Source organism: Glycine soja, chromosome 8 (genome assembly GCF_004193775.1).
Source record: "Glycine soja cultivar W05 chromosome 8, ASM419377v2, whole genome shotgun sequence".
NCBI lineage: Eukaryota > Viridiplantae > Streptophyta > Magnoliopsida > Fabales > Fabaceae > Glycine > Glycine soja.
The window spans coordinates 33,985-58,226 of record NC_041009.1 but is presented as its reverse complement, the minus strand read 5'-3'; the positions used below and the strand labels follow the sequence as shown (position 1 = coordinate 58,226).

The 24,242-nt window shown below is 32.6% G+C and overlaps 4 protein-coding genes across 4 annotated transcripts; 2 read left to right on the top strand and 2 right to left on the bottom strand.

The window, feature by feature from the left end:
• Positions 1 to 1,161: 1,161 nt before the first annotated feature.
• On the bottom strand, positions 1,162 to 3,061 carry LOC114422854 (extensin-like). Its single transcript, XM_028389400.1, has 2 exons — positions 1,512 to 3,061; positions 1,162 to 1,435 (listed from the first exon to the last, which is right to left on the bottom strand). The coding sequence occupies exons 1-2, from the start codon at positions 2,853 to 2,855 to the stop codon at positions 1,352 to 1,354; spliced, it is 1,428 nt and encodes a 475-aa protein (XP_028245201.1). The 5' UTR covers positions 2,856 to 3,061; the 3' UTR covers positions 1,162 to 1,351.
• Positions 3,062 to 6,809: 3,748 nt separating this feature from the next.
• LOC114424701 lies at positions 6,810 to 7,964 on the top strand. The gene is made up of 4 exons (XM_028391551.1): positions 6,810 to 7,217; positions 7,324 to 7,487; positions 7,596 to 7,680; positions 7,860 to 7,964. Exons 1-4 carry the CDS (start codon positions 6,810 to 6,812, stop codon positions 7,962 to 7,964), a joined length of 762 nt encoding a protein of 253 aa, XP_028247352.1.
• A 3,443-nt stretch (positions 7,965 to 11,407) lies between these two features.
• Positions 11,408 to 12,376, bottom strand: LOC114422761. The gene has a single exon (XM_028389280.1). It carries the CDS (start codon positions 12,213 to 12,215, stop codon positions 11,649 to 11,651), a length of 567 nt encoding a protein of 188 aa, XP_028245081.1. The 5' UTR covers positions 12,216 to 12,376; the 3' UTR covers positions 11,408 to 11,648.
• A 5,684-nt stretch (positions 12,377 to 18,060) lies between these two features.
• On the top strand, positions 18,061 to 19,775 carry LOC114424327 (U-box domain-containing protein 25-like). Its single transcript, XM_028391170.1, has one exon. It carries the CDS (start codon positions 18,445 to 18,447, stop codon positions 19,609 to 19,611), a length of 1,167 nt encoding a protein of 388 aa, XP_028246971.1. The 5' UTR covers positions 18,061 to 18,444; the 3' UTR covers positions 19,612 to 19,775.
• The last annotated feature ends 4,467 nt before the right edge of the window (positions 19,776 to 24,242 follow it).

Genomic DNA, 24,242 nt, shown 5'->3' with positions numbered 1-24,242 from the left:
CATATGAATTTCAACTAATAAAAGGAAGTACGTACGGTACTCTTTGAAATTCTTCTAAATACTCCAAGGGGTTATGTAATCATAATCATAGATTTTAATGTTTAATATTCTGTCTTTTTTTAATTTATCCTTTTATTTTTATTTCTAACTTAAATTATATATATATATATATATATATATATATATATATATATATATATATATATATATATATATATATATATATATACAAATATTAATAATTAAAATATGATTTATTATATTCAAAAATATTTTTTTTTTATTTTCTTAACACAAGTATGGGCTTGAGTTCCCTCCCTTTCAAAACTAATGAATATATATTATATAACCCTATTACTATTACAATATAATATGTACTATAACTATAATATAATAGTATCTAATTTAGTAGCATGTGCAGCTCTTTTTTTTTTTCTTTTCAAAATTAATATATATTTTTATGTATTCAAATATTGTATAATGCAAGAGAAATTAACACATAACATGTTACTTTTGTTTTGCTCCTTTTTTCTCTCCTGTTGTTCCTTCACTATAATGTTCCAAAGTTTGAGACTTTCTTTTCCATTTTTAGATTTTATTTACACTTGTAAAAAAAATCATTCTTAGATGTATAGTTAGATTTTAGCTTAATGTGTCAAAATTTAGTAGTGTCCGACAATCATTTAATAATTTTTTTGACTGATTATATTAATTAGAATAATATATTGATGATTCGTTGTTGTATCTGGTCTTATACTCTAGTAGATGAATCTGTTTAGTGTTTAAACTTGCTACCTTAGTCTAAAAACCGTTTAGTGCTTGTTTATAAGATGTTTAGTCTTGTTTTAAATATTTATAAAATTTAATTAATATGCATTTACTATTTTTTTAGTTTCTTATGACTGTGAAGTCTATCTAAATTGGACTTTACTCTATTTCAAGCAACTACTGGATCAATGTTCATGATCTCGTTGGTGGGCAGAATGGCTTTGGAGGTTGTCACCAAATATTAATTGTCATCGTGGGAGTTGTTACGAAGTACAACTTTTTGGAGAAAATAAACATGCATTTTCAGAAATTGATCGAGTTTATATATATATATATATATATATATATATATATATATATACTGCATTCTGCATATATAGCAGACGTCCCTGATAGTTTCAACAATTCAAAAACTCGTATCATTAATATTTTTGAGCAAAGATCACAATACAAAGAAAGAAGGAAATAAAAAAAAATAAAAATATGTGTATAACTTTTCGTTATTGATCAGTTTCATACATTTAACTGATTTGATATGTTTTGCAAACCAAACCACTGCTTAGAGTGAATCATGTTGCACGTGTCAAGCGATAACAGATAACAAAATGGCAGTGAGTCCAATAGTTGGCCACATATTCCCTTGCCTATAGTATGATTGTGCAGCATTCTGTAAACAAAAAAGAAAAAAAAACATGAGATATAGTTGTAATTATTTAAGTTTAAGAGGTCAAAGAAAATATTACCGCATTGGGACTTGGTGCTGGTGATTGTGTCTCTTCTGAATCGGTTGTAGCAATATCGCCAGCAAGTGGTGCTGGGGGACTTCTCCGGGTAATAGTTGGTGCTGGAGCCAGAGAAAGTGCGTGGTGTTTCTCGTGCTTGTGCTTGTGTCTTCTTCTCCTGTGCCTGTGGGGAGGGGGTGGTGGCGTGTCATCTTCAGGTGCTGGAGCTGGTGTTGGTGTTTCAATCGCTGGCGTTGGTGCTGGTGTTGGTGTGCTACTAAGTGGTGAAGGAGCAGGTGATGATTTTGGTGCTTTCTTTTTGTGTACAGGTGCTGGTGTTGGTGCTTTGGATGGTGTTGGAGTAGGCAATGGTGGTGCCTCAGCTGGTGGTAATGGCAGAGGAGGGGGTGGAATAGGAGCGTTTTTGGGTGGTTGTGGTGGTGGGATTTTGGGGGATGGGGGTTTTGGACTTAATGCTGGTGTAACCTTGGGGACAGGTGGCTTCACAGGAGCAATTTTTGGAGGTAAAGTTTTGGGAACAGGTGGCTTCACAGGAGCAATTTTTGGAGGTAAAGTTTTGGGAACAGGTGGCTTCACAGGAGCAATTTTTGGAGGGGTAGTTTTGGGAACTGGTGGTTTCAGTGGAGTGGAGGTTGGTGGTAAAGCCTTGGGGACTGGTAATTTAACTGGAGCAGATGATGGTGGTAAAGGCTTGGGATCAGGTAATTTCACAGGAGCAGAAGTTGGAGTTGTAACTTTGGGCACTGGTAATTTCACAGGAGCAGATGTTGGAGATGTAGCTTTTGGAAGTGGTGATTTCACAGGAGTCTGAATGGTAATTGGTGTTTTGCTAGAAGTGGGAGAGGTTGCTACTGAAGGAAAAGGGGTTGCTGTGGCAGAAGTGGGGGAAGCTGCAGTTGGCAATTTGGAGGGTGCAGCTGTGGTTGTTGGAGTAGAAGTGGGAGAAGTTGATGTTACTGGTGGATTCTTTGAGGTGGAAGGAGTTGCAGCCACAACAGGTGGTTGTTTGGCTACTGATGGTGTACTAGAAGAGGGGGAAGTTGCTCTTGGCAATGTTGAGGGTGCAGTTGGAGTTGTGGTTGGCAATGTAGAGGGTGCAACTGGGTTTGTGATTGGCAATGTAGAGGGTGCAACTGGGTTTGTTGTTGGCAATGTAGAAGGTGCATTTGGGGTTGTGGTTGGCAAAGTAGAAGGTGCATTTGGGGTTGTGGTTGGTAAATTGGAGGGTGCTGAAAGGGTTGAAGGTTGCCAATTGGAGGGTGTACCTGCTGGTGCTTGGGCATTGATTGTGGCTAGCGGGTAGCTGAGGCTAGCTAAAGCCAATACCCAGAACACTGCAGCCATTCTTGTAAGTGATTTGGTATAGGGAAAGTTAACTTGTTATTTATAGCATGTGATATATGGTTATGATAGGATTAGAAGGTTGAGGCGTAGATGACATGGTGCATGTAAGAGTGTAGCATTTGTGTGATTGCATCATTTCCACCAATGATCCAACAAAGATTGTAAACAATTGAAAAAGCATAGCTTTTCTTGCATCAAGGGGCCTACGAAATCAGAACTATTTGTCTTGGGATTTAACTGCTCCACGGTTGAATGTTAAATGACAGTACAATTTTACCTATTATGTCTACGTACGACCTATATCTTAGTACGGAGTCATCACCTTCTGTTAGTATCCGATGAACCAATATACCAGTGTGATTGAGATGTTATCTCTTTCCCACAGGTTATCTCAAAAGTAAGCACCAAGCTTTGCTCCAAAAGAATGAAAAAGATACAAACTCAACTTGATGATGGAGACAGGCACGTTATAGAGGAAGTGGGATAACCGAGTTTCATATTCTAGAACTATATATTTATAATCTTAGTGCTTTTATATTATACTTAATTGTTTCAATATTTTATAATCACCGAGTTTCATACTATATACTTTTAGTAATAGAATATAAATGTTTTATTAATTAATTCACTTTTCAGTTTCTAAACTAAAAATTCTTTGTTCTATTTTTCTGCATATAATACCTAATAATCCACCTTATATTCCTGCTAATAAACATACTGAATCATGTGATTCATACTTTTTAAGAATAAGCTTATGAATTCGTAATTTATAAGAGTAAGCTTACAAATTTGTAATTCGTATGTATGTATTACAATTTTTTTTGAAGTGTTTTACAAATTAATGGCTAGGATTTGAACATGTGACTTTCAAGTGAGGCTATAACTAACTAAGATAATAGGTTAATTATGTCAGGAAATAATTAATGTCGTTATATATAACACTAAAATTTCTAATGTATATTTAATGCACATGCAAATTTACATAATAAATTTTGTGACAATTAATTTTAATTTAAAAATTAATTTTTTTACATATATGAATTTTTATGAAACCTATGATTTTTATTTAAAATTTATATATGTAAAAAATATATTATTAAATCAAAATTAATTGTAATAAGGCTTATAAAAATTTTAAATATGTAAAATATTAATTATAGGTTTCATAAATTTTTTACATATATAAAAATCATAGGTTTCATAAAAATTTATATATGTAAACAAATTAATTATTAGATCAAAATTAATTATCACAAAATTTATTATGTAAATTTGCATGTGCATTAAATATAGATTAGAAATTTTAGTGTTATATATAGCGACATTAATTATTTTATAACATAATTGACTTATTAGCTTAGTTGGTTAGAGCGTCGTAATAATAACCCGAAAGTCACAGGTATGAACATACGGATTGACAATCCGTATATGGATTACGTGTTACAAATTACGTAAACTTACGGATTATAAATCCATAAACAAATTATGAATTCGTAACTTACTCTTATGGATTACGAATCAGTAAACTTATTCTTATGGATTATGAATCCGTAAGCTTACTCTTATGGATTACGAATCAGTAAACTTATTCTTATGGATTATGAATCCGTATGTTTATTAGCATAGAGAATTTTGGAATTTACAATAATTTTCTGGGTGTATTAGTAGAACACTAGGTACACGAAACAATTGCCTCATATATAATGCATTAACGCCCACTTTAGCTCAAGGATGTTGCTAGGTGCACCCAGTAATTATATGAATGAGCCATATTGCCCAGCAATTACCTTTCTCTTCTTCCTCCTTCCGCTGCATTTCGAAAATCTTCTTCTCTTCTGCATGAACGTTTCTTCTTCCGCACACTCAACCTTCTCTTCCTTCTGCCATTGTCGCTCGTTGCTCAAGTTTTTTTGGTGCGTTTGTTGCGTCTGCCGTCGAGGTTAGTATTTCGTATCTCCCCTCCCCTTTTATCTGCTAGTATGATGTAGTTTACGGTGGTTTTAGGGTAGGAGACTTATCGATTTTTGGTCTGAGAATCCATGGGAGAGAGAGGTAGGAGACGAAGAGTTTTTTAGAACTCAGAAGAACGTTCTTCCATATGCGTTTGGGTGTGAAAATCGTTCATACGGAAGAACTTCTTCTGTAAGTGCTTAAAACTTTGATTTTTTTTTTATTTTTTGTTGTTTGGAATTTGATTTTTCACATGCTATGATTGTACATGTGTTGTATCAAATAGATTTTTCACATGCTATGTTTGTATGTATCAAATACATTGTCACTTGTTAAGTCCAATAATTAGAATAACCCTTGCCTTGTATATAATCATTATAGACCAAAAATACGAAAAATATCTATATCCTTGAAAATAACAATGTCATATTTCTAAGTAAAAGATCCAAACCATAGCAATGAATGTCATATTTCTAAGTAAAAATGTGAGCATGCATGCATGCTCCTCTTGCTATTGAATATCCTAAACCATAATATATGTTCATTATCTACTATTGAAACAGTTTCACTTTTTCTTGTGTTCAAGAGTTTATTTTACCTTGGAAGTATCACAAACAATGAGACCACCTTCTTTTGCTGTTGCGATTACTAGCAAAGTATGACTATCTATATGCTTCCAATTCTCCCATTTTCCATTATTCCTGCGCAATCTTTTAATCCAACCATCTCGAGTAGCTGTATAGAGAATCTGTTCTTTATCTACACCAACATCTTCTGGCTCCTTCAAAAGTCCTTCTCCAAGCTTAATGATATTCTGTTAAGAAAACAAACACATATAGCAAAAAAAAGTAGCTAGTAAATACTAATTCTTCAACACCATACAGACCATGTATATAAGAATTAAGAACCATTAACTTTTCACCTGTAAAGTAACAGGTTTTATATCCAGCAAAACTGGATCTATGGGTGAAAAGTATAAAATTTGAACTGTGAGAGCTACTAAAACTACTAGAACCAAGCTTGTGCTCACTTTAATCAGATTGGAAGCCATGCTATTTGAGCTAGATGTTCTAATATTATAAAAGACTAGCTCTAGTATTATGTTAGATAGGGTTCTAAAAATTTAAGGCATGGATGAATAATACATTTATCCAACAGCTGTACACGATAACAACATGTGTTGACATAATTGAAGCATGTGTCACAGAATCACTTGATTGGACGAGGTCCCTAACCAATGCTCTTACGATTGATCATAATTGGACAATGATTGGATATGTATCTATCGGGAACAAATTGCGTTGCATTTGGCCAAGCTTGTAACCACTCTAGTCATACCAAAGCCTTATCCAATCTACTCATAGCACCACCTCCATATCACTATCTCCCTTAGCTTCTCTAATGTAGTGATTGAGCCAAGCCTATTATGAGTACCCCTAGTCACGTTATCATTTGCACTCCCCTTTGTATGGCTACATGTTGCCTCCTGTTCGTCATTTTCACATTTCCTCATCTCCACATGGTTTGGGCCCCTTTTAGTCTTACACGACCCATTTTGTAAACTATCCCAATCTCCTTTACCGTGAATATACACAATATAATGGTTCCGAAGTCCGAGTGGCGTCCTACACCTACTGTGAGCTCTGGAATTGGAAATGGTGGGTAGTAGTTCATGTTAACTACACACCCAAGATTAATTTTTGAGTCATCTAGTGACACCCCAAGCTTACTTATCAAGATTTTCACAATGCCTCTAACCATCTTGTGTGATAATTTCAAATAGTCAAGTGTTACTTCCCTGAAACATACAAAGGAATACTTTAGACCAAAATTAAGAAGAATTTCTCCTGAAACCAACATACATAAAATTGCATGACATACCTATTTGTGTTGCATTAGGTAGAAAATTTTCAACCAAATGAGTACTAAGAAACTTTATTTACCAATTATATGAATAGTTAATTTGACCAAAAAAACTACATTGTTCTTCATGATTTTCAGATCATGGTTAGAACAAGAGGTGGACCTCGTGCCTTAGGTAGTGGTACAGACAGAGGCATGGGTCGAGATGAGGATGATATTGATGTTTCCCGGCATCGTAGGCCTATCGCTTCTGCCCGTAGGCAACGGGTTCAGGTTGATGTCGCTGAGAAAGTTCCTCAGGTGATTGAGGATGTTCCTCCTCAGGTGACTGAGGATATTCTTGATGTGACAAAGGATGTTCCTTATGTGGATGAGGACATTTCGACTGCAGACTTAGATGCTGCGAACGTAGATGTTGCAGACGTAGCTGCTGATGGTGCCGAGGGATCACCTACTGAGCATGGCGAGGGATTCCCTAGTGGGCCACATGACACATCATTGCTGACATCATTTGCAGACCATGTGGCATACAATATCTGGTGTGGTGAGGTATTTTAATCTGGACGTGTTAGTAGTTGATAATTATTTATTTTTTGTTGTGTTGTTTGTGATAATGAATGTCTAATTAACTTTTATGTTGTGTTATTCAACTCAGGAACGACCTGAGTTGAAGCTGGTCTCCTATGGTAGGAAAGTTGATAAATTTAGGAGTCCAACGCCTGAGATTGAAGACCTTGTTGCCGGCACCAGATTAAGTCCATTGATCGGGTGTTCTATGGTCACCGGCGATCCTGGACTGATATCCGCATTTGCGGAGAGGTGACATAGGAAGACCAGCACCTTCCACCTTCCAGTGGGGGAGTTGACGATCACACTGGACGATGTGGCGTGTCTCCTCCATCTTCCTATCACAGGGGCATTACACAGGTTTGAGCCTCTGGGCGTGGACGAGGTGGTCTTGCTGTTAACGGAGCTTCTAGAGGTATCCGGCAAGGAGGCTCGAGCTGAGACCGTACGTGCTCATGGGGCTTACATACGACTGTCATAGCTTCGTGAGGTGTATGAGAGATTGAGAGTAGATGCCAGGCCCAACGTTGGATTGTAGTGGCGCATGCTTGCCTTCTCCACCTGGTGGGTTGTGCTCTTTTTGCTAATAAGAGTGCAACCCATTTTCATGTGGTGCATCTGAAGGCGTTTCGAGACCCGAGTCAGTCTGCGGGCTATGCCTGGGGAGTTGCCGCGCTGGTTCACATGTATGACCAGCTAAATGAAGCTTCACAGACCCCCACACGATAAATGGGTGGGTACTTGACGCTCTTACAGGTAAATTTTAAATTTCATAATCAGGTTTAAGTTGGAAAATGAATTTTAAAGGTTTTTTTATGTTATGTTCACTTTATTTGTGTAGTGCTGGATATATGAGCACTTTCGCAGTGTTCATCAGTGCGTCATTGATGATGCGTACGCTGAGACTACCCCACGTGCCTAGAGGTGGCTTACAACAAAGGCGCACATGAATGGGATCAAGGGAGCGCCATACAGGGCACGTTTAGATGCTCTGACGATCACAGACGTTTCCTGGTTGCCCTATAGTGAGCACCAGGCAGTTAGGGGCTTCAAGCTTATTTCATGCTACCATGGGCAGCTCAGATGGGGTCATGTTGTGGTTTACGTCCGACCAGAGCGGGTGCTACGACAGTTCGGGTACATCCAGACCATCCCTCCACCGCCGGTTACTGCTTCTTTGTCGTATGACGAGATAGACGAGAGGTGGATGCATTTCGGGGACCATTTAGCACCCGCGGGTGAGATTTGTGTTGTCCCCGGGCAGGTATCAATGGACTACATGGAGTGGTATTTCCAGATATCTCACCCGTTTGTCACGCCAACTCACGAAGGCGATGAGCCCAGACAACCAGCTGCCCTAGATGTGGAAGCATACGTCGAGCCACATGTCCCGGAGGTTCCAATTGCAGCTGATCTCCCAGACATTCAGTGGTATTTTAGTTTGGTTAAGTGGTTTGTAATTTGTTTTTTATTTAATATTTTGTAATCACTGTGTTTTTATGACTGTGACAGGTTTCTTGTGAAGGTTGCGAAGCAATCGTAGAAAGGTTGGAGCGTGTGCTCAACCTTAGGATGGTGACTGCAGGAACAAAGTTACATGAGATCATGGAAGATTGCCTGTGGCTCGCTAAGGGAAAGGCCTCTGATGGAAGTCTTAGGGCGTGACATAGACAACGCATAGATTAGCTTTTGATATGATGTGTATTATTTTTGTATTTGATAACATTATTGTTAGTGTTACATTATTTTGGTAATACATATTTTGTTAAATATTTGTTTCATTATTTAATTTTCTGTATACTGTTTGTGAATGACATAATCAATTGCTGAAAATAAAATCTAATTACACCTAGAACTAAAAAGCACAAAAAATAAAAAAAAATAGGAATTTGACCCTTAAAAGTATGGCTAAGTACCCATGTTCGGCGTTTTTTAAAAATTATGTGTGAGTCGCCTAAGACATTCGAGGGGTGCTATTTCTATTGTATGCACGTGAAAGAACGCAAAAAAAAAAATAATAGCGTGAACCGATTCCATCGAATCGGACCAAAAAAAAGCACAAAAAATTAAAAAAAAATATGAATTGGACCGTTAAAAGTATGATTAAGTACCCCTGTTCGGTGTTTTTTAAAAATTATGTGTGAGTTGCCTAAGACATTTGAGGGGCGCTATTTCTATTGTTTGCACATCAAAGAACCCAAAAAAAATAATATCGTGAACCAGTTCCATCGAATCGGAAAAAAAGAAAGCACAAAAAATTAAAAAAAATAGGATTTGGATCGTGAAAAGTATGCCTAAGTACCTGTGTTCTGCGTTTTTTAAAAATTATGTGCGAGTCGCCTAAAACAATCGAAGGGCACTATTTCTATTGTTTGCACGTCAAAGAACCCAAAAGAAATAATATCGTAAACCGGTTCCATCGAACCGGACAAAAAAACACAAAATATTAAAAAAAATAGGATTTGGACTGTTAAAAGTATGGCTAAGTACCCTTTTTCGGCATTTTTTTAAAAATTATGTGCGAGTTGCCTAAGATATTCGAGGGGCACTATTTCTATTGCTTGCACGTCAAAGAACCCAAAAATAATAATATCATGAACCGGTTCCATCGAATCGGACAAAAAAAAGCACAAAATATTGAAAAAAAATAGGATTTGGACCGTTAAGAGTATGGCTAAGTACCCGTGTTCGGCGTTTTTTTAAAATTATGTGGAAGTTGCCTAAGACATTCGAGGGGCACTATTTCTATTGTTTGCACGTCAAAGAACAAAAAAAAAAAATATCATGAACCGGTTCCATTGAATCGTACAAAAAAAAGCACAAAAAATTAAAAAAAAATAGGATTTGGACCGTTGAAAGTATGACTAAGTACCCGTGTTTGACATTTTTTAAAAATTATGTGCGAGTCGCCCAAGACATTCGAGGAGCTCTATTTATATTGTATGCACGTCAAAGAACGCAAAAAAATAATAACATGAACCGGTTCCATCGAATCGGACAAAAAAAAAGCACAAAAAATTTAAAAAAAAAAATAGGAATTGGACCGTTAAAAGTATGGCTAAGTACCCCTATTCAGTGTTTTTTAAAAATTAAATGTGAGTCACGTAAGACATTTGAGGGGCACTATTTATATTGTTTGCATGTCAAAGAACCAAAAAAAAATAATATCATGAAACGGTTCCATCGAACCGGTTCACGGTCCAAATCCTATTTTTTATGATATTTGTGCTTTTTTTTTAGGACCGATTCGATGGAACCGATTCATGGTTTTATTTTTTTTTTTGAGTTCTCTGACGTGCAAACATGAGAAATAGAGCCCCTTGAATGTCTTAGGCGACTCACACATAATTTTAAAAAAATGCCAAACAGGGATACTTAGGCATATTTGTAATAGTCCAAATCCTATTTTTCATGATTTTTGTGTTTTTTTTAGTTCCAATTCGATGGAACCGGTTCACGGTTTTTTATTTTTCTTGAGTTCCTTGACATGAAAACATGAGAAATAGCGCCCCTCGAATGTCTTAGGCGATTCGGACATAAGTTTTAAAAAAATTCCGAACAGGGGTACTTACGCATATTTGTAACAGTCCAAATCCTATTTTTTTTTATGATTTTTGTGTTTTTTTATGTCCGATTCGATGGAACCGTTTCACGGTTTTATTTTTTATGAGTTCCTTGACGTGCAAACATGAAAAATATCACCCCTTGAATGTCTTAGGCGACTCACACATATTTTTAAAAAAATGCCGAACAGGGGTACTTAGGCATATTTGTAACGGTCCAAATCCTATTTTTTATGATATTTATGCTTTTTTTTAGGTCCGATTTGATGGAACCTGTTCACGGTTTTATTTTTTGCTGTATCATCCCTATTAAGAAAGAATAAGGATATTGTAATTTATAAACTGTTCTTCAGTCTTAAAAATGTGTTGACAATGTTAATGCATACGCCTAAGTAAGTTAATTACAGTGCATTTTCCAGTGAAATTAGTGACTTATCTATCAGATGCGCGATCCAATTAAGACCACACTAACTCTCAAAAGTGAAGTCATTTTGTTTAGATGAAGATAAAGCATGACTCCTAGTTGCATTTGCATATATCAAACTTTGTGGAGACAGTATCATATATAGCCAGAGATTCAGACTGCACTATGTAGTTTGGGCATGAATTTAGGCTTTATGCGATCAATTTGTATATTTATATAGATCTTATATCAAACAAGGTACACCATATAACGAGTTAGCATCCACGTAGCACACGCAGAAACAACTGCATATAACATTGATAAAACTTAACAAAAGTATTGATTTTTGAAAGAGTTATCTTCAATATATATACAGTACACTCAATATGCGCCCTGTGCTTCTAAAAAGACGTTAGTTTCCTTGTCTCTGGCGTACGTAACCAGGTATTATGCATTATGGCTGCTGAATTTAAACAACTCAGATGGCAGATCAAAGTAGGAACTAACAGAGTTATCTCCTTCATTTTCATGAATTCTTGCTTGTGAAAGCAGGGAACTACGTTCAAATTTTTGCGAAGAAGAATTTGGCTTTGATAACACAGGGTTCACTGAAGCATGCATTTGGGTTTCTGCTTTTCTTTCTTTAACTGGCTTTGTTTTACCAAATCCTGGAAGATGCATGCAAAAAAGTGCACTGCATTTGAATCCCTCTTCCTTAACCCTGTCAGTTTTTGGAATAATTTCTTGTAGCTTGTAGTTGTAGGAAATGTTTCTAACCTCACTTGATGATGGTTGAAAGCTCTTAGTTACTTTCTTCATTGGTAAAGCTCTAGGCGATGAGGGGGTCGAATTTATGGCCAAGAATTTGAAAGAAGGTTGAAGTAAGGGTAGGGTGTACAAACCGGTAGCATTTGAAGGTGTGACACAAGGTTTTCTCTGTGACAGTGGATGCAGAGCAATCTGTTTTTCTTTTTGTAGACTCTTCTTGATCAAGATTTTGGGCTTATCCATCATGGTTACACGGAAGAGAAGTCAAGTCACACCTTATGCATTCTTTGCAACGCCTTTTTAATTTTTCAACTTCCTGGAAATGCTGTTCTGTGAAACCTGAAGCATCATTTGCAATTGCATTTTGTGATAAGTGGCTGATGACTGGATATTTATACAGAAACAGAGGGCTTAGAGTGCTCTCTTTCTTTCTCTCAATTGTATCATCAACAATTAAAATTAATATGATTTTGTTTCTTAGAATTAGTTGACTTCTCTTCTCATGCGCCATAAATAATTGGCAATAAACCTCTCGGAGGTTCTAACTTTTGATCACTTTTCCCAGCCGGCATTTATATTTCTGAAAAGATTAATGTAATATTGTTTAATTGTGCTTTTATCTCTAATTGTGGTCATGGAATACAATGTGAATGCACGACATGATAAATATCACAAATTAAACCAACCTGAAACATGACAGCATATATATTTCAGCCATATAGTACTGAGTTTATGTTAGTCACGTTATCAATTAATTAATAGAATAACTAAAATGAAAAAAAAAAATATATATATATATATAAAGAAAGAAAAAAAATTAAAACAAAAAGTAAGTCCACATTTAAATAGTTATTAAGGAAAATCAAAATTAATAGCTATAATAAAAGGGGAAGTGGTAATCAAGTATGGTGCTCCATAGAACATCCTCGGTTGAAAGCTCAAAAAGAGAGAAATTACTAAAAATATTTTTAAAGTAACTCAATAACAACAATAATAGCTCCATATTAATTTGCTCCAACATTTTTTTTGAAAATTGAATTGACTAACTTTTGTATCAGAAAGTCAAACCGTGGCTTCCCTTGACTTCATAGATGCATCACGTTGATCAGATCCATTGGAACAAATCATTAAACCACTAATATCAATATAGAATTATAGGAGGGTTTGAGATGAAACAACCCACGCAGCTAGATATTTATACGTTATTATTAAACCACTAATAGCAATACATTATTATTATTAAATCACTAGACAACCAAATCAGAACATAGTGGGGCCAGTAGCGTATGGGCTTATGAGCACATAGTGGCCAGTAGCTTATGGGCTTATGGCTTTCTCTTCTTTTCTCTTTTGGTCAAAATGGACTTTTTCTCTCCTGGGTTTTCAGTATCTCTTTGTGATATATATAATTTGTAAATAAATATCATAATATTTAACTAAAACATTAAATAAAAGAAAAGGTGCATCTAAAACATAAGTAATATTTAATACTTTTCACAAATAGAGTCTCAATTTAAAACTTATTGATGAAAAAGTTACACCATGGTAGAATTTAATTGTGTAAAGTATTTGATAATTTATCTATGGCTAATACAAGATTAATTGTTTTAAACAAGTTTACTATCCACTCATCTTTTCTTAGTGAATCTTTTCTTTTATATATATCTCAATTATTATTTTATGAAGGTAATTTTGATTGATTTAATAGATTATTTCTCACTTCATGAATTTAACATATTCAAAACTCATAAATCACTCATTTAACTAAAATAATTATATACTAGTTGATTGACATATTCAAAGTTTTAACAAGTGAATTTATGATGACAAATTAAAATCGGGGAAGCAAGCCCACTTAAAAATATGAGCTTATCAATTGACATATTCACTAAGTAAAGTATTTGATAAGATAACTTATCGATGATTAATACAAGACTAATCATTTTAAACAAGTTTGTTAGCCGCTTATCTTTTCTTAGTCAATCTTTTCTTTATATAGATCTCAATTATTATTTTATGAAGAAAATTTTAATTGAAATAATAGAATTATTTCTCACTTCATGAATTTAACATATTCAAGACTCATAAATCACTCATTTACTGAAATGATTCTATACTAGTGGATTAACATATTCAAAGTTTTAACAAGTGAATCTATGCTGACAAATTAAATTGGGAGAATCAAGCCAATGTGAACTGAAAAAATATAGTTTGTTTAAGGATGAATTAAAAAACTTACCAGTTAAAAACTATATATATATATACAAAATGGAAAATGAAAAAATTATATATAAAAAATTAAAATAATGATTAAATAAAATGACTTCTTAGCTTAAAATATTCTATTCTAAGCACATCATCACTTTCTTACTAAAATGAAACCGAATTTGAAATCTTATACTAGTTTTTTTTTTTATCTCTTTTACTTAAATAAAAAAACTATTGGTAGGACGGATGGGCTCACCCTACCTTGTTTTTCTTACGTATTAAAATAGGACAGACCAAAATAAATTCAAAGGTTAATAATATTGTTTTGATCCATTAAAAAAAAAAGGTTAAACAAGCTGGTCCCACGAATCAAAACCGGCTTCAACACCTGTAAATTTCTCTCTTCATCAAGATTTTTTTTTTTTGACAGAACACCTTATAAGATGTTATATAAATTTTATTCATTAAAAGTTTCATACAAAAAAAAGGTAATTCAAATGATCCGGAAACAGTCTGTCCTTGGAAAATTAAATTTTCTTATTGTTGTCAAACTTACCTGTTATCAAGGGAACATTAACTAATGAAGTTAGTTTTCTTAACCTATTCACGTGATAGGTACGTGGATTATAAATTAGATGCCGGAAAATGCGGTAAATAGATAATAATTTTTTTAAGGAAAAAATAATTAAGAAGCGGTAGTCATATCCTTTTTCTTTGATTTTGTGGTCCCGGATTTTGTATCATCGTTAAAATTACTATTATTTGATTCAACTTATCTGAAAAGACCGAATAAGGATATAAATTCTTTATATGTATGTGTATATTTTTTTTCTAAACCAATTATTTAGCTTCGTGGTCACACACACATGAAGATCACTGCCGAAAAGCTACAACCAGTCAACTACAATGTTAGAAAATTATGTTTATGATAAAGTAAAACTAGCTCCAAAGCTAAAAAATTGAAAAGTTAATTAATAATTGAAAATTTTAAAATTATTAAAAAAATATTTATCAAATAAAATTTTTAATTAATAAAAAAAATTTTAAAAACTAACTATAATTTAATAAACCTTTATCTTGCCTTCGAATCAAGTATGCTTGAAATAGCGTATATTTACTATCATTTTAAAGAAAATACTATAACCAAGCAAGTTGTATAATATGCTAAATTCAGTACAAACATATATATATATATATATATATATATATATTCAAACATATATTTTTTCTCAGATATTCTTTGCATGTTTATACACTTCTAAATGTGCCTAGTATTAAAGATTTCATGTCAACTAGATGGACAAGTTAAAATACTAGTGAAAAAACTACCGATACTTTATAATTAATTTTATAAAATTGAATTAAACTCAAATTCAAAATCTATTCTATGGATTGATGTTAGGCTTATTGGGTTAAGTGGTATCCAAGTGTAAATATTTAATCTTATAAACTTTAAATTTGAGATGTTCACTCCTCAATATTAGAGTAGTTAGAAATTTTATGCTTGATTCATTATTTTAAAGGAGACTAATCTTTTTTTAGACTAATTCCATTAATGAATGCTTAAAAGTGAATAATTTATTTTAGATAAAAAGTAAAATATCTGAATAATTGAATAAAAATTTATTAAATGTATTATTTACTGTGTATGTATAGATCATGTTCTATAAATAATTAAATTTTTATTTTTCTTTTAAAATAAAAAGTCAAATTAAAAAAATTCAGATCTCAAATTTTAATACCCACTTTTGTAATTTTGTGAGACATAAATCGGAGTTATTGAATGAAAATGGAACATATGATTCAAATCAAATTCTATTTTTTCTTACTTATAAGAACGAAACCTTAGCCGTATTGTCCTTAGCTGAGTGTGTAAATGCATAATTTTTTGAGTGTACTGTAGGTAATTGGAATCTCTATGAAGTTGAAACATTACTATTGGGTTAATGCTGCTACCCAAGGATAGCTGGATATTTGGGGTGTTTCTAGAACTTCAAAACATTTGATATTTATCAAAAGTTGTCAGCATAGCTTGATATTTTATTCCTTTAAGCAGGCGTTGTTTTCAATATTTTCACTGTTGTTTCTGCATTTTTCATTGAATTTGGAAAGTCCATTTGACAATGTAAATTATTGTATTTTAAAATAAACTTTCTGAAATCCACTAAAAATAGAAAAATAAATAATAAAAATGTAAAAAAATAAAATAATAAGAGTGCAGAAAGTTTTAAACCTTTAACTAGCGAATGCAATCCGATCTCTAACTTTAGCATAAAGTTACTTCAAAATGAATCGACCTAATAGGAGAAAGATTAATTAAATGTCAAATAAGAAATTCTGAATATCTCCTAATAAATTAAAAAATATACACTGATATTTTAAAAAAATATTTGATATTTTATATGATTATTTCCTTTGATTATATTAGTAGTCACACAATATGCCAAAAAAAAAAAACGAATCAGACAGTCCTTATGCTTTAAGAAAAATAAAAAAAATATCAATAAACATTGATTTAATTGATATATTTCATAAGAATAAGTTTGAACCCTATTGTTAATGGACGATCTTTAAGTGCCTTAATGAGACCTGATGCATGTGTTCGTTCTGGTGAGCTTCCAAAACTAAATTCACCTAAACCTTTCTTCATAAAAAAACAAAACAAAAAAGAAATCAAAATTACGTAGGATTAAGTAAATTATAATTGAGATAATAGTATGAATCAGACTCAAGTTATTAGTGGGTATCTACAAAAAGGTGCATTGTGAGACTGTAACTACTAGTTGAATGAGTTCAGATTTCAGTATATTTTTTTTGTTGTTGCAAAAATCAATAAAAATTATTGAAAGAGTTTAAGTATTACTTCATATTAATGTTATTTAATATATTAACTTTAGAATGAAATACAAAATTTACAGAATTTTTTATTCAAAATTTATATTTTATATTTATATGCTGTAACTTTAGGTAACAACTTTCAAAATTTTAATCATCTCCATCTTTTTTTAATTCTTTATTACAATATCTTCATCTACATAATTGTGTTGTGGAATATCTTTGGTTAGCTATCCAAAAACTTCATTTTTATGGTAAGGATATGAAATAATGCTTTGGTTTTTATTATATATTTAAGTAATTACTTGTATGAGTATACATTTAAATACAAGAATTAATTTTAAAACTCAAATGAAAAGATAAAAAAAAAAAAACAATGCACCATAAAAGCAAGAAAACACGAAGGCCACAATTTTCTTAGTTTGTAAGTATATAGGTGGATTTCAGCTTGGCACCATTGGTGGATTCAAACTTCAAAGGTATTAACGATATTTTTGACTCTTGGTTGCCCAGTTTGACTGGACAAAAGCAAAAGAGTGTTTTGGTTTGACTGGATTGATAAAGAAGATCCCTGCGGTGGGGCCCATGCTCACCATTACTCTATAATATTAGTTGCCATTCCACTTTCTTGATTTCTTTCACTAGAAGAAGATTTATCTATTTTTTGGCCGCAGTGTCTCTGCCTGTTCCTTTCTGTTTTTGTCATCAAAATATTTGTAATTTTGTGCTTTCCCTTTCTCCACACTGTCCTGTCAATAGCCAAGAATTGCATACCTACAGAAATTTCCCTTCCTCCCACTACTCTACTCCTTTGGTTGTAAGCATAAGAGTGTCTTCAATTAACAACACATGTTTGTGAAAAAAAATTTAAGTTTGTTTATCGTAAAATATATTATTAGAGAAACCAAAAATTTAAGTGTAATTAAATTATAAATTAAAGATTACTCTCAAACTTAACTTAAAGAATCAAAACTTATAAAAAAATACTTTAGAATCTTTCGGAAAAGCCAAATATTATGATTGAAAAAAAAAAACACACTCTTTTATGCTACTGCAAATATGGAATTAATGTGAGTGAGTCCACAACTTTCTAACTTTTCCGTTTTTCTTTATCCATCACTTGCACTTCCACTTCCACTGGTCATGTCTCAGTTCTCATCCATCTCAATTATAATTGAGTCACCACTTCCAAGCTTCTTGCATCTGCCTCTTTCTCATCCTTCTTCTCTCTCTCAAGGCTTTTAGAAGCTAAAAGAGGAAACAAAAAAGTATGCCACTTTCTAACACCATCTTTCCACCTTCTTTAAAAAATGCATGTCTTCCATTCTAAATTAAAGCCTCACCATATTTGAGAACCCACTTTGATTTCTTTGTCACTTTGAAGTTCTAACAACTATTTTTTGCTTCTTTTGTTCTCGGGAAATCTTCAGTTATGAACGAATCTCAAAACGCCATTCCCCATTTATTTAGATGCCCCATCAGTTTAGACTTGTTTGAAGATCCTGTAACTTTATGCACTGGCCAAACCTACGACAGATCAAACATAGAAAAATGGCTTGCTCAGGGTAACCTCACATGTCCTGTCACAATGCAAAAGCTTCATGATCCATCCATTGTTCCCAACCACACTCTCCGCCACTTGATCGATCAGTGGCTTCAACTTGATCCCCAATTCGACCCTGCTAACCCTGAAGCTTCAACTATTGAATCCTTAGCTTCTCTGAAACTCAACCTTGAATCCTATGAAAGCAGCTTAGAAAACAAGCTCCAAGCACTTAGGAAAATCAGTGTCTTATCTGATGAGTATTGCTCCTTCAACAAATCATGCTTCCTCCAATTGGATTTCCTACCACTGCTTTTGGAACTAGTTTTTGGAACTCAAGTGTCACCAGAAAATGACATGAACTTCATAGAGCTTGCACTTTGTTGCATTAAAAAATTGCTACCACTTGGTAGTTTGGAGCCTCTAAATATGATCAAAGATGGGTCTAAATTAGCGACGTTTGTGCTACTATTTGAAAAGGGTACTAACTCCGTTAAGACTAGCTTGTGCCGTGTTATAGAGTCAGCATCATCATCATCATCTGAGACAGAAGATTTATGTTCTACTCTTGGAAAAACTAACGAACTAGTGCACGAGATTGTTCAAGTTGTTAACCAAAATTACGAGGTTTCTGGGGATGCAATTAAAGCCATGTCAGCACTATGTTCGTTGCAGTCCAACAGAGAGAGTTTGGTGAGAGGAGGAGCAATAGAAGAAATTATGAGATACATTACATCATCAGAAAGAAGAAACATGGCACCAGTGGCAATGAGAATAGTAGAGAAACTTATGGGGCTGAGAAGTGCTAAAGAGGCATTGGTGAATCACCCTAATGGTGTTCAAACTTTGGTGAATATGGTTTTCAGGGTATCTGATCAAAAGTGCAGTGAGAGTGCTGTTGAAGTGCTTTTAACTGTTTGTGGTGAATTTGAGCGTGCAAGAGAGGAAGCCATTGAGAGTGGAGTTTTGACTCGGTTGCTGTTGCTTCTGCAGAGTCAGTGTAGTAACACAACAAAATCAAAGGCAAGAATGCTGCTCAAATTGCTAAGATCCTAGCCAAAGCAGGGTTAGACTTTCAATAATAATATATTAATACCAGTGTATGTAACAAAATAACAATAATAATGACTTTGTGGGTCTCATTGTTGCCGTGTCACTGACATATTTCTTCCGTATAGATGTAATCTTTGAATAATTGAATGAATATTATTAGAAGTTTGAATTCAGCTTTGTCCTCGTTGTTGCCCGCACCCAAACAAGCATAACTTAAGACAAATATTAATGAATCTTTTAATACTCATTTGCAATTTAAAATGGAAAACTATTAATAAAATAACTCTTTTTTAAATTTAAAATTAATTAAATGTTGTAATTTAAAAGTATTTTTATTTTATAGCTACTCAACAAGTTTTCTATCATATTCGTTAGAAAATAAAAATTGAAATACAAATATCTCAACAGATGATTATGCATTTTTTAAAAAATTTCTAGAACATGCATAGATAGTTAGATACCCTTTATAGAAAGTGTTTTTATTTCACAATATAATTCTGTAGCAATCTTAATACAATTTTTTTCCTATATACAAGATTTAAACTTTAGACTTTAGTTAAGAAAAATCAAACATGCATTATTTAAAATTAATTTTTCATTAACTAACCATTACTTAATTTATAGCTCTTTCATATAATTTTTCTAACAAATGAGAAACATTTACAAATTAACTAATGAAGAATTAATTTTAACTTATGAAAAAGTTATTTTTTTTTTTAATTTTCATCTCCTTAAAATGTTTCTATAAAAACCCACTTAACCTCACGTATAGGATTAATGTTTGAAAGCTCATGAAAAAATAACAATGTTCAAAGGCGCGTGAAAGTAATGTTTGAACATTGTTCTTAATTAGGAATTATTTGCTTCCACATACACAATACATGAACCTTATCTCTTTTGTTTACACAGGCCAAATGCAGGAAAGTTTTCTATGCTTTTGTGTGTGTGTGTTTTTTTAAATTTGATTCAATAGGAACGTCGACTCCTAGTGGATCTTCTTATCTCATTTGTTCCCCATTTTCATTATATAAATATTCCACTTGGGTTATAGTATTCATTATTCTTTTTGAAAACTTTGTTTGAAAACATAGTGGGGAAAGATTTGACATTGCTATGGTACCAAACAAAACATAAACATAAAAACAATTAAATTTCTCGCAATGTAACTAGTAACTAGAAAAGAGAAGCTTCATATTATCTCTTTGTTGGTGTCCATGAAAGGAAGCAATCCCCTATACTAGATGACAATATGCTATCTAAGAAGAGGGGAGTATCACATATAGATGGGTAAAGAAAGAAATGACTGAAAACAAATAATATTATTACACATATATAAGATCCGTTCATCACTGTCAATTTAATTATAATTGCAAAAAAGGAAAAAAGAAACATAGTATATGTGTAGGCAAATGCAAATTAATTATAGTAGAAGCACCAGTAAAAAATTACTTTTTAACAATAATGAAGTCACTTTCTTGACTATAATCATTCATAGAGCGCTTTTATTAAACCGAGTATAATATCAGTAATAATCTGAATGGTTAACAACAGCGAGCCCACTTGGATACTTTCCCTTTCCCGTAGCCTTCTTCCATTTCTTTGACAACAGAAATTAATCAAAGAACTATCTTAGTCACGTAAGCAGTATTAATTACGCTACGTAGGATGGTAACACGTCGTAGCCTAATCATTTTTATTGTTTTTTATTTGAGAAGTATTGCATTCAAATCATGAAACTAATATGGTTGAAGCTTGAAATCAGTTGATAGCTAACGTACGTATGTCTTTGTGCTTTTATGCTCATCCATTTCCTTGGTCTCTCAACTCTTTTATTTTAGTTCAGAAAATCTCTCACTCAAAATTAAGAACTTTTTTAAAAAAAAAATACTCAAATTTATTTTAAAAATTCATCTATTCAAAACAATGAATATACCTTTACTTTTGAAAAGATTATACTATAACGTGAGTATTACATGGGGAGGTTCTTCTAGCCGTGTCTTATTCTAACACGCAAGCATAATAAACAAGACAATCTAATTGCATCCCCATCCATGGCAACCATAGTCAAATCTATCAAACTTTGATGTAATAATCTTTTGTCCCAAATAAGAGTCTTGTTTCACATAGTTAGAAATTCTATATATCCATTGTATTACACGCATCACTTTCAAAATTAAATGCGCATTTTGAAACCGAAAATTATGGATGACCAACTTTAGCTTCCAAAGTGTTCACCTTAATTAATAGACATCTGCCAAACTCTGATATTTGTGTGCCTTCCCTGTCATGAAATTGTTCGGAAATGCCGCACCAATTCTATAAGCATGTTTCTCGCAAATAGATAATTATTTGTCTTTTATTAGTTCAGGTTATATTTGTCTTTTACAAAGTGTTAAATTTTTATTAGATTAATATTTAAATTCAACCCTAATGCTATCTATATTTGGTTGGATAGAAAAATTTAAATATAAGGAAGAGAAAAGTTGGAAATTCAAATTGAAGGAGAAACAAAAGAAGAAAAAAATGAACTTTTTGTTTATAAAAATATTTTTTTTCTTTTTTTTCTTCCACTCATTCTTCAACTAACAGAAAGAAAGAAACAAAAACCCGAATATATGTTTTTTTTTTCTTTATTTTGTTTTCACTCAATCAAATATACTATAATATTCTTAAATTTATCAAAAATTGATGATGTACAAATTTAACTGAAAATCAAATCTAAGTAAATCAATATCAAATTAATTTAACAAGTATAAGCTATGTTCAATAAAATTAGATGAAAAGTTAGTTAGAAGTTGAAAAATTAGTTAATAACGGAAAAACTAACTTATTAAATTAAAAATGTTCAATAAAACTAAATGTTAAAGTAGTTGAAAATTATAAAATAATAGAAAAATAATAAAATCATGATTTATTTTAAAAAGATAATAATAAAAATGAATAAATATATCAATGATAAAAGTAAAATAAAATATAAAAAAATTAGAAGCTAAAAACTTGTATTTTAAAAAATGCTACTTCAAGTAATATTTTTAAAAACGCTAGAATCATCAATTATTATATATAATTTGAAGCAATCATTCAAAACTATTTTTGTATCCAAAAACCTATTTTACATTTAACAAGTCTTTGTGCAATAGAACCTTTAGCAAATATAATACTCGTTAAAATTCTGATAGTTGTCTGGTCTCCATTAGCAAAATTTAAAAGAGATTACCTTGTGCGTAAACAAATTTGATATTTTAATTTCTCCTTTCTCTCGAGTTGTTATTCTCATTTGAATGATCCTTCATCTTATGAAAGATCCTTCTTGGTAAGTGAGAATACACAAGGAAATTCTAATATTAGACCTTTCTCTGCTTGGGAAGGGAAGAGAGCATATACCCAACAACTTGAGAGAAATACCAACTTAACTAATTAACTTTTTGTTTGGATGAATAATTTATTACGTCAATCTCTAGTACAAGACATATAAACATTCTAGTCAAAATTATTGGGCGGATCCTTTTGCTTTTATGCCATTGTCCTACATTATGCAAAGTTAACAATGTTCTATTGGATCTAATTTTGACTTAGTATTAGTATCACGCCTTTAATATTATTACTAATGTATGCAATTTTAAAATATTAATAAATTTGATTTTTTATGAGCAAATAAATTTGATAAATTAGAATCATTATCTAAGAAATCTTACATTTCAAATAATGTCAATGACTTATCATTAGATGAGAATATAAAGAATTTCATGTAGACAATAAATCCAATTATTACTATAACGGGATGATCAATACCCTTATGGCAGTTTACTTAATGTGAGTAGACATCAATTAAGGAAGAAGCTAAGAGATGAGAAATACCATGGCTTATTCAATATAAGAAAAAGCTATATAACATAAGGAAAAAGGTGGAAGGATTTATCATTGATGTTCATTTTAATCATGTTCCAAGATCAATTGGTAGCGAAAATGATAAACCTTTCCACCCATTTATGATTTGGGGTTTTAGGGTTTGGGGTGAGGGATTAGGGTTTGAGTTTTGGGATTTAGGGTTTAAGTTTTGTGGTTTAGGGTTGAGGGTTTGGGATTTGGAGTGTAGGGTTAAGAGTTGATGGTTTAGGGTTTGGGGTTAAGGGTGGGGGATTTAGGGTTTGGGATTTGGGGTTTGTGGTTGGGGGTTTAAGGTGTAGGGTTTGTGGTTTGGGCTTAGGGTTGAGGGTTTAAAGTTGAGGGTTTAAGATTGGGGGTGGGGTTTTTGAGATTTAGGATTTCAAGTTTAGGAAGCCAAGATTGCATGATGGGATAAAATACGAGGATAAAATTTGTCAATAATTTTAAAGGGGAAGCAAAATTGAAATTCAAAACAACTAGTAAAACTAAAATTGAAATTGAAAACAACTAAGGAGACCAAAGTCGAAATTAAAAACAAATAAGGAGACTTGAAATACAATTTTACTTTCAAAATAAATCACCATTATGATTTAATATAGAAAATCAATCCATTTTTTTGTCAAATTAATTTCAAGAAGTTTTGAAATAAATATAAAAATTAGTCTTTAATATCAAAATTGGTTTTCAACAATGCTTAATTGTTGTTTTAGTCTCTAGATTTGAAATGTGTATTACTTTTAATTCCT

Coding starts and splice junctions, on each gene's coding strand:
- LOC114422854 (XM_028389400.1), bottom strand. CDS start 2,855: ATGGCTGCAGTGTTCTGGGTATTGGCTTTAGCTAGCCTCAGCTACCCG. Junction 1,436..1,511: donor CAGCACCAAGTCCCAATGCG/GTAATATTTTCT, acceptor TTTTGTTTACAG/AATGCTGCACAATCATACTA.
- LOC114424701 (XM_028391551.1), top strand. CDS start 6,810: ATGGTTAGAACAAGAGGTGGACCTCGTGCCTTAGGTAGTGGTACAGAC. Junction 7,488..7,595: donor ATATCCGCATTTGCGGAGAG/GTGACATAGGAA, acceptor GGCATTACACAG/GTTTGAGCCTCTGGGCGTGG. Junction 7,681..7,859: donor AGGAGGCTCGAGCTGAGACC/GTACGTGCTCAT, acceptor GTGCATCTGAAG/GCGTTTCGAGACCCGAGTCA.
- LOC114422761 (XM_028389280.1), bottom strand. CDS start 12,215: ATGATGGATAAGCCCAAAATCTTGATCAAGAAGAGTCTACAAAAAGAA.
- LOC114424327 (XM_028391170.1), top strand. CDS start 18,445: ATGAACGAATCTCAAAACGCCATTCCCCATTTATTTAGATGCCCCATC.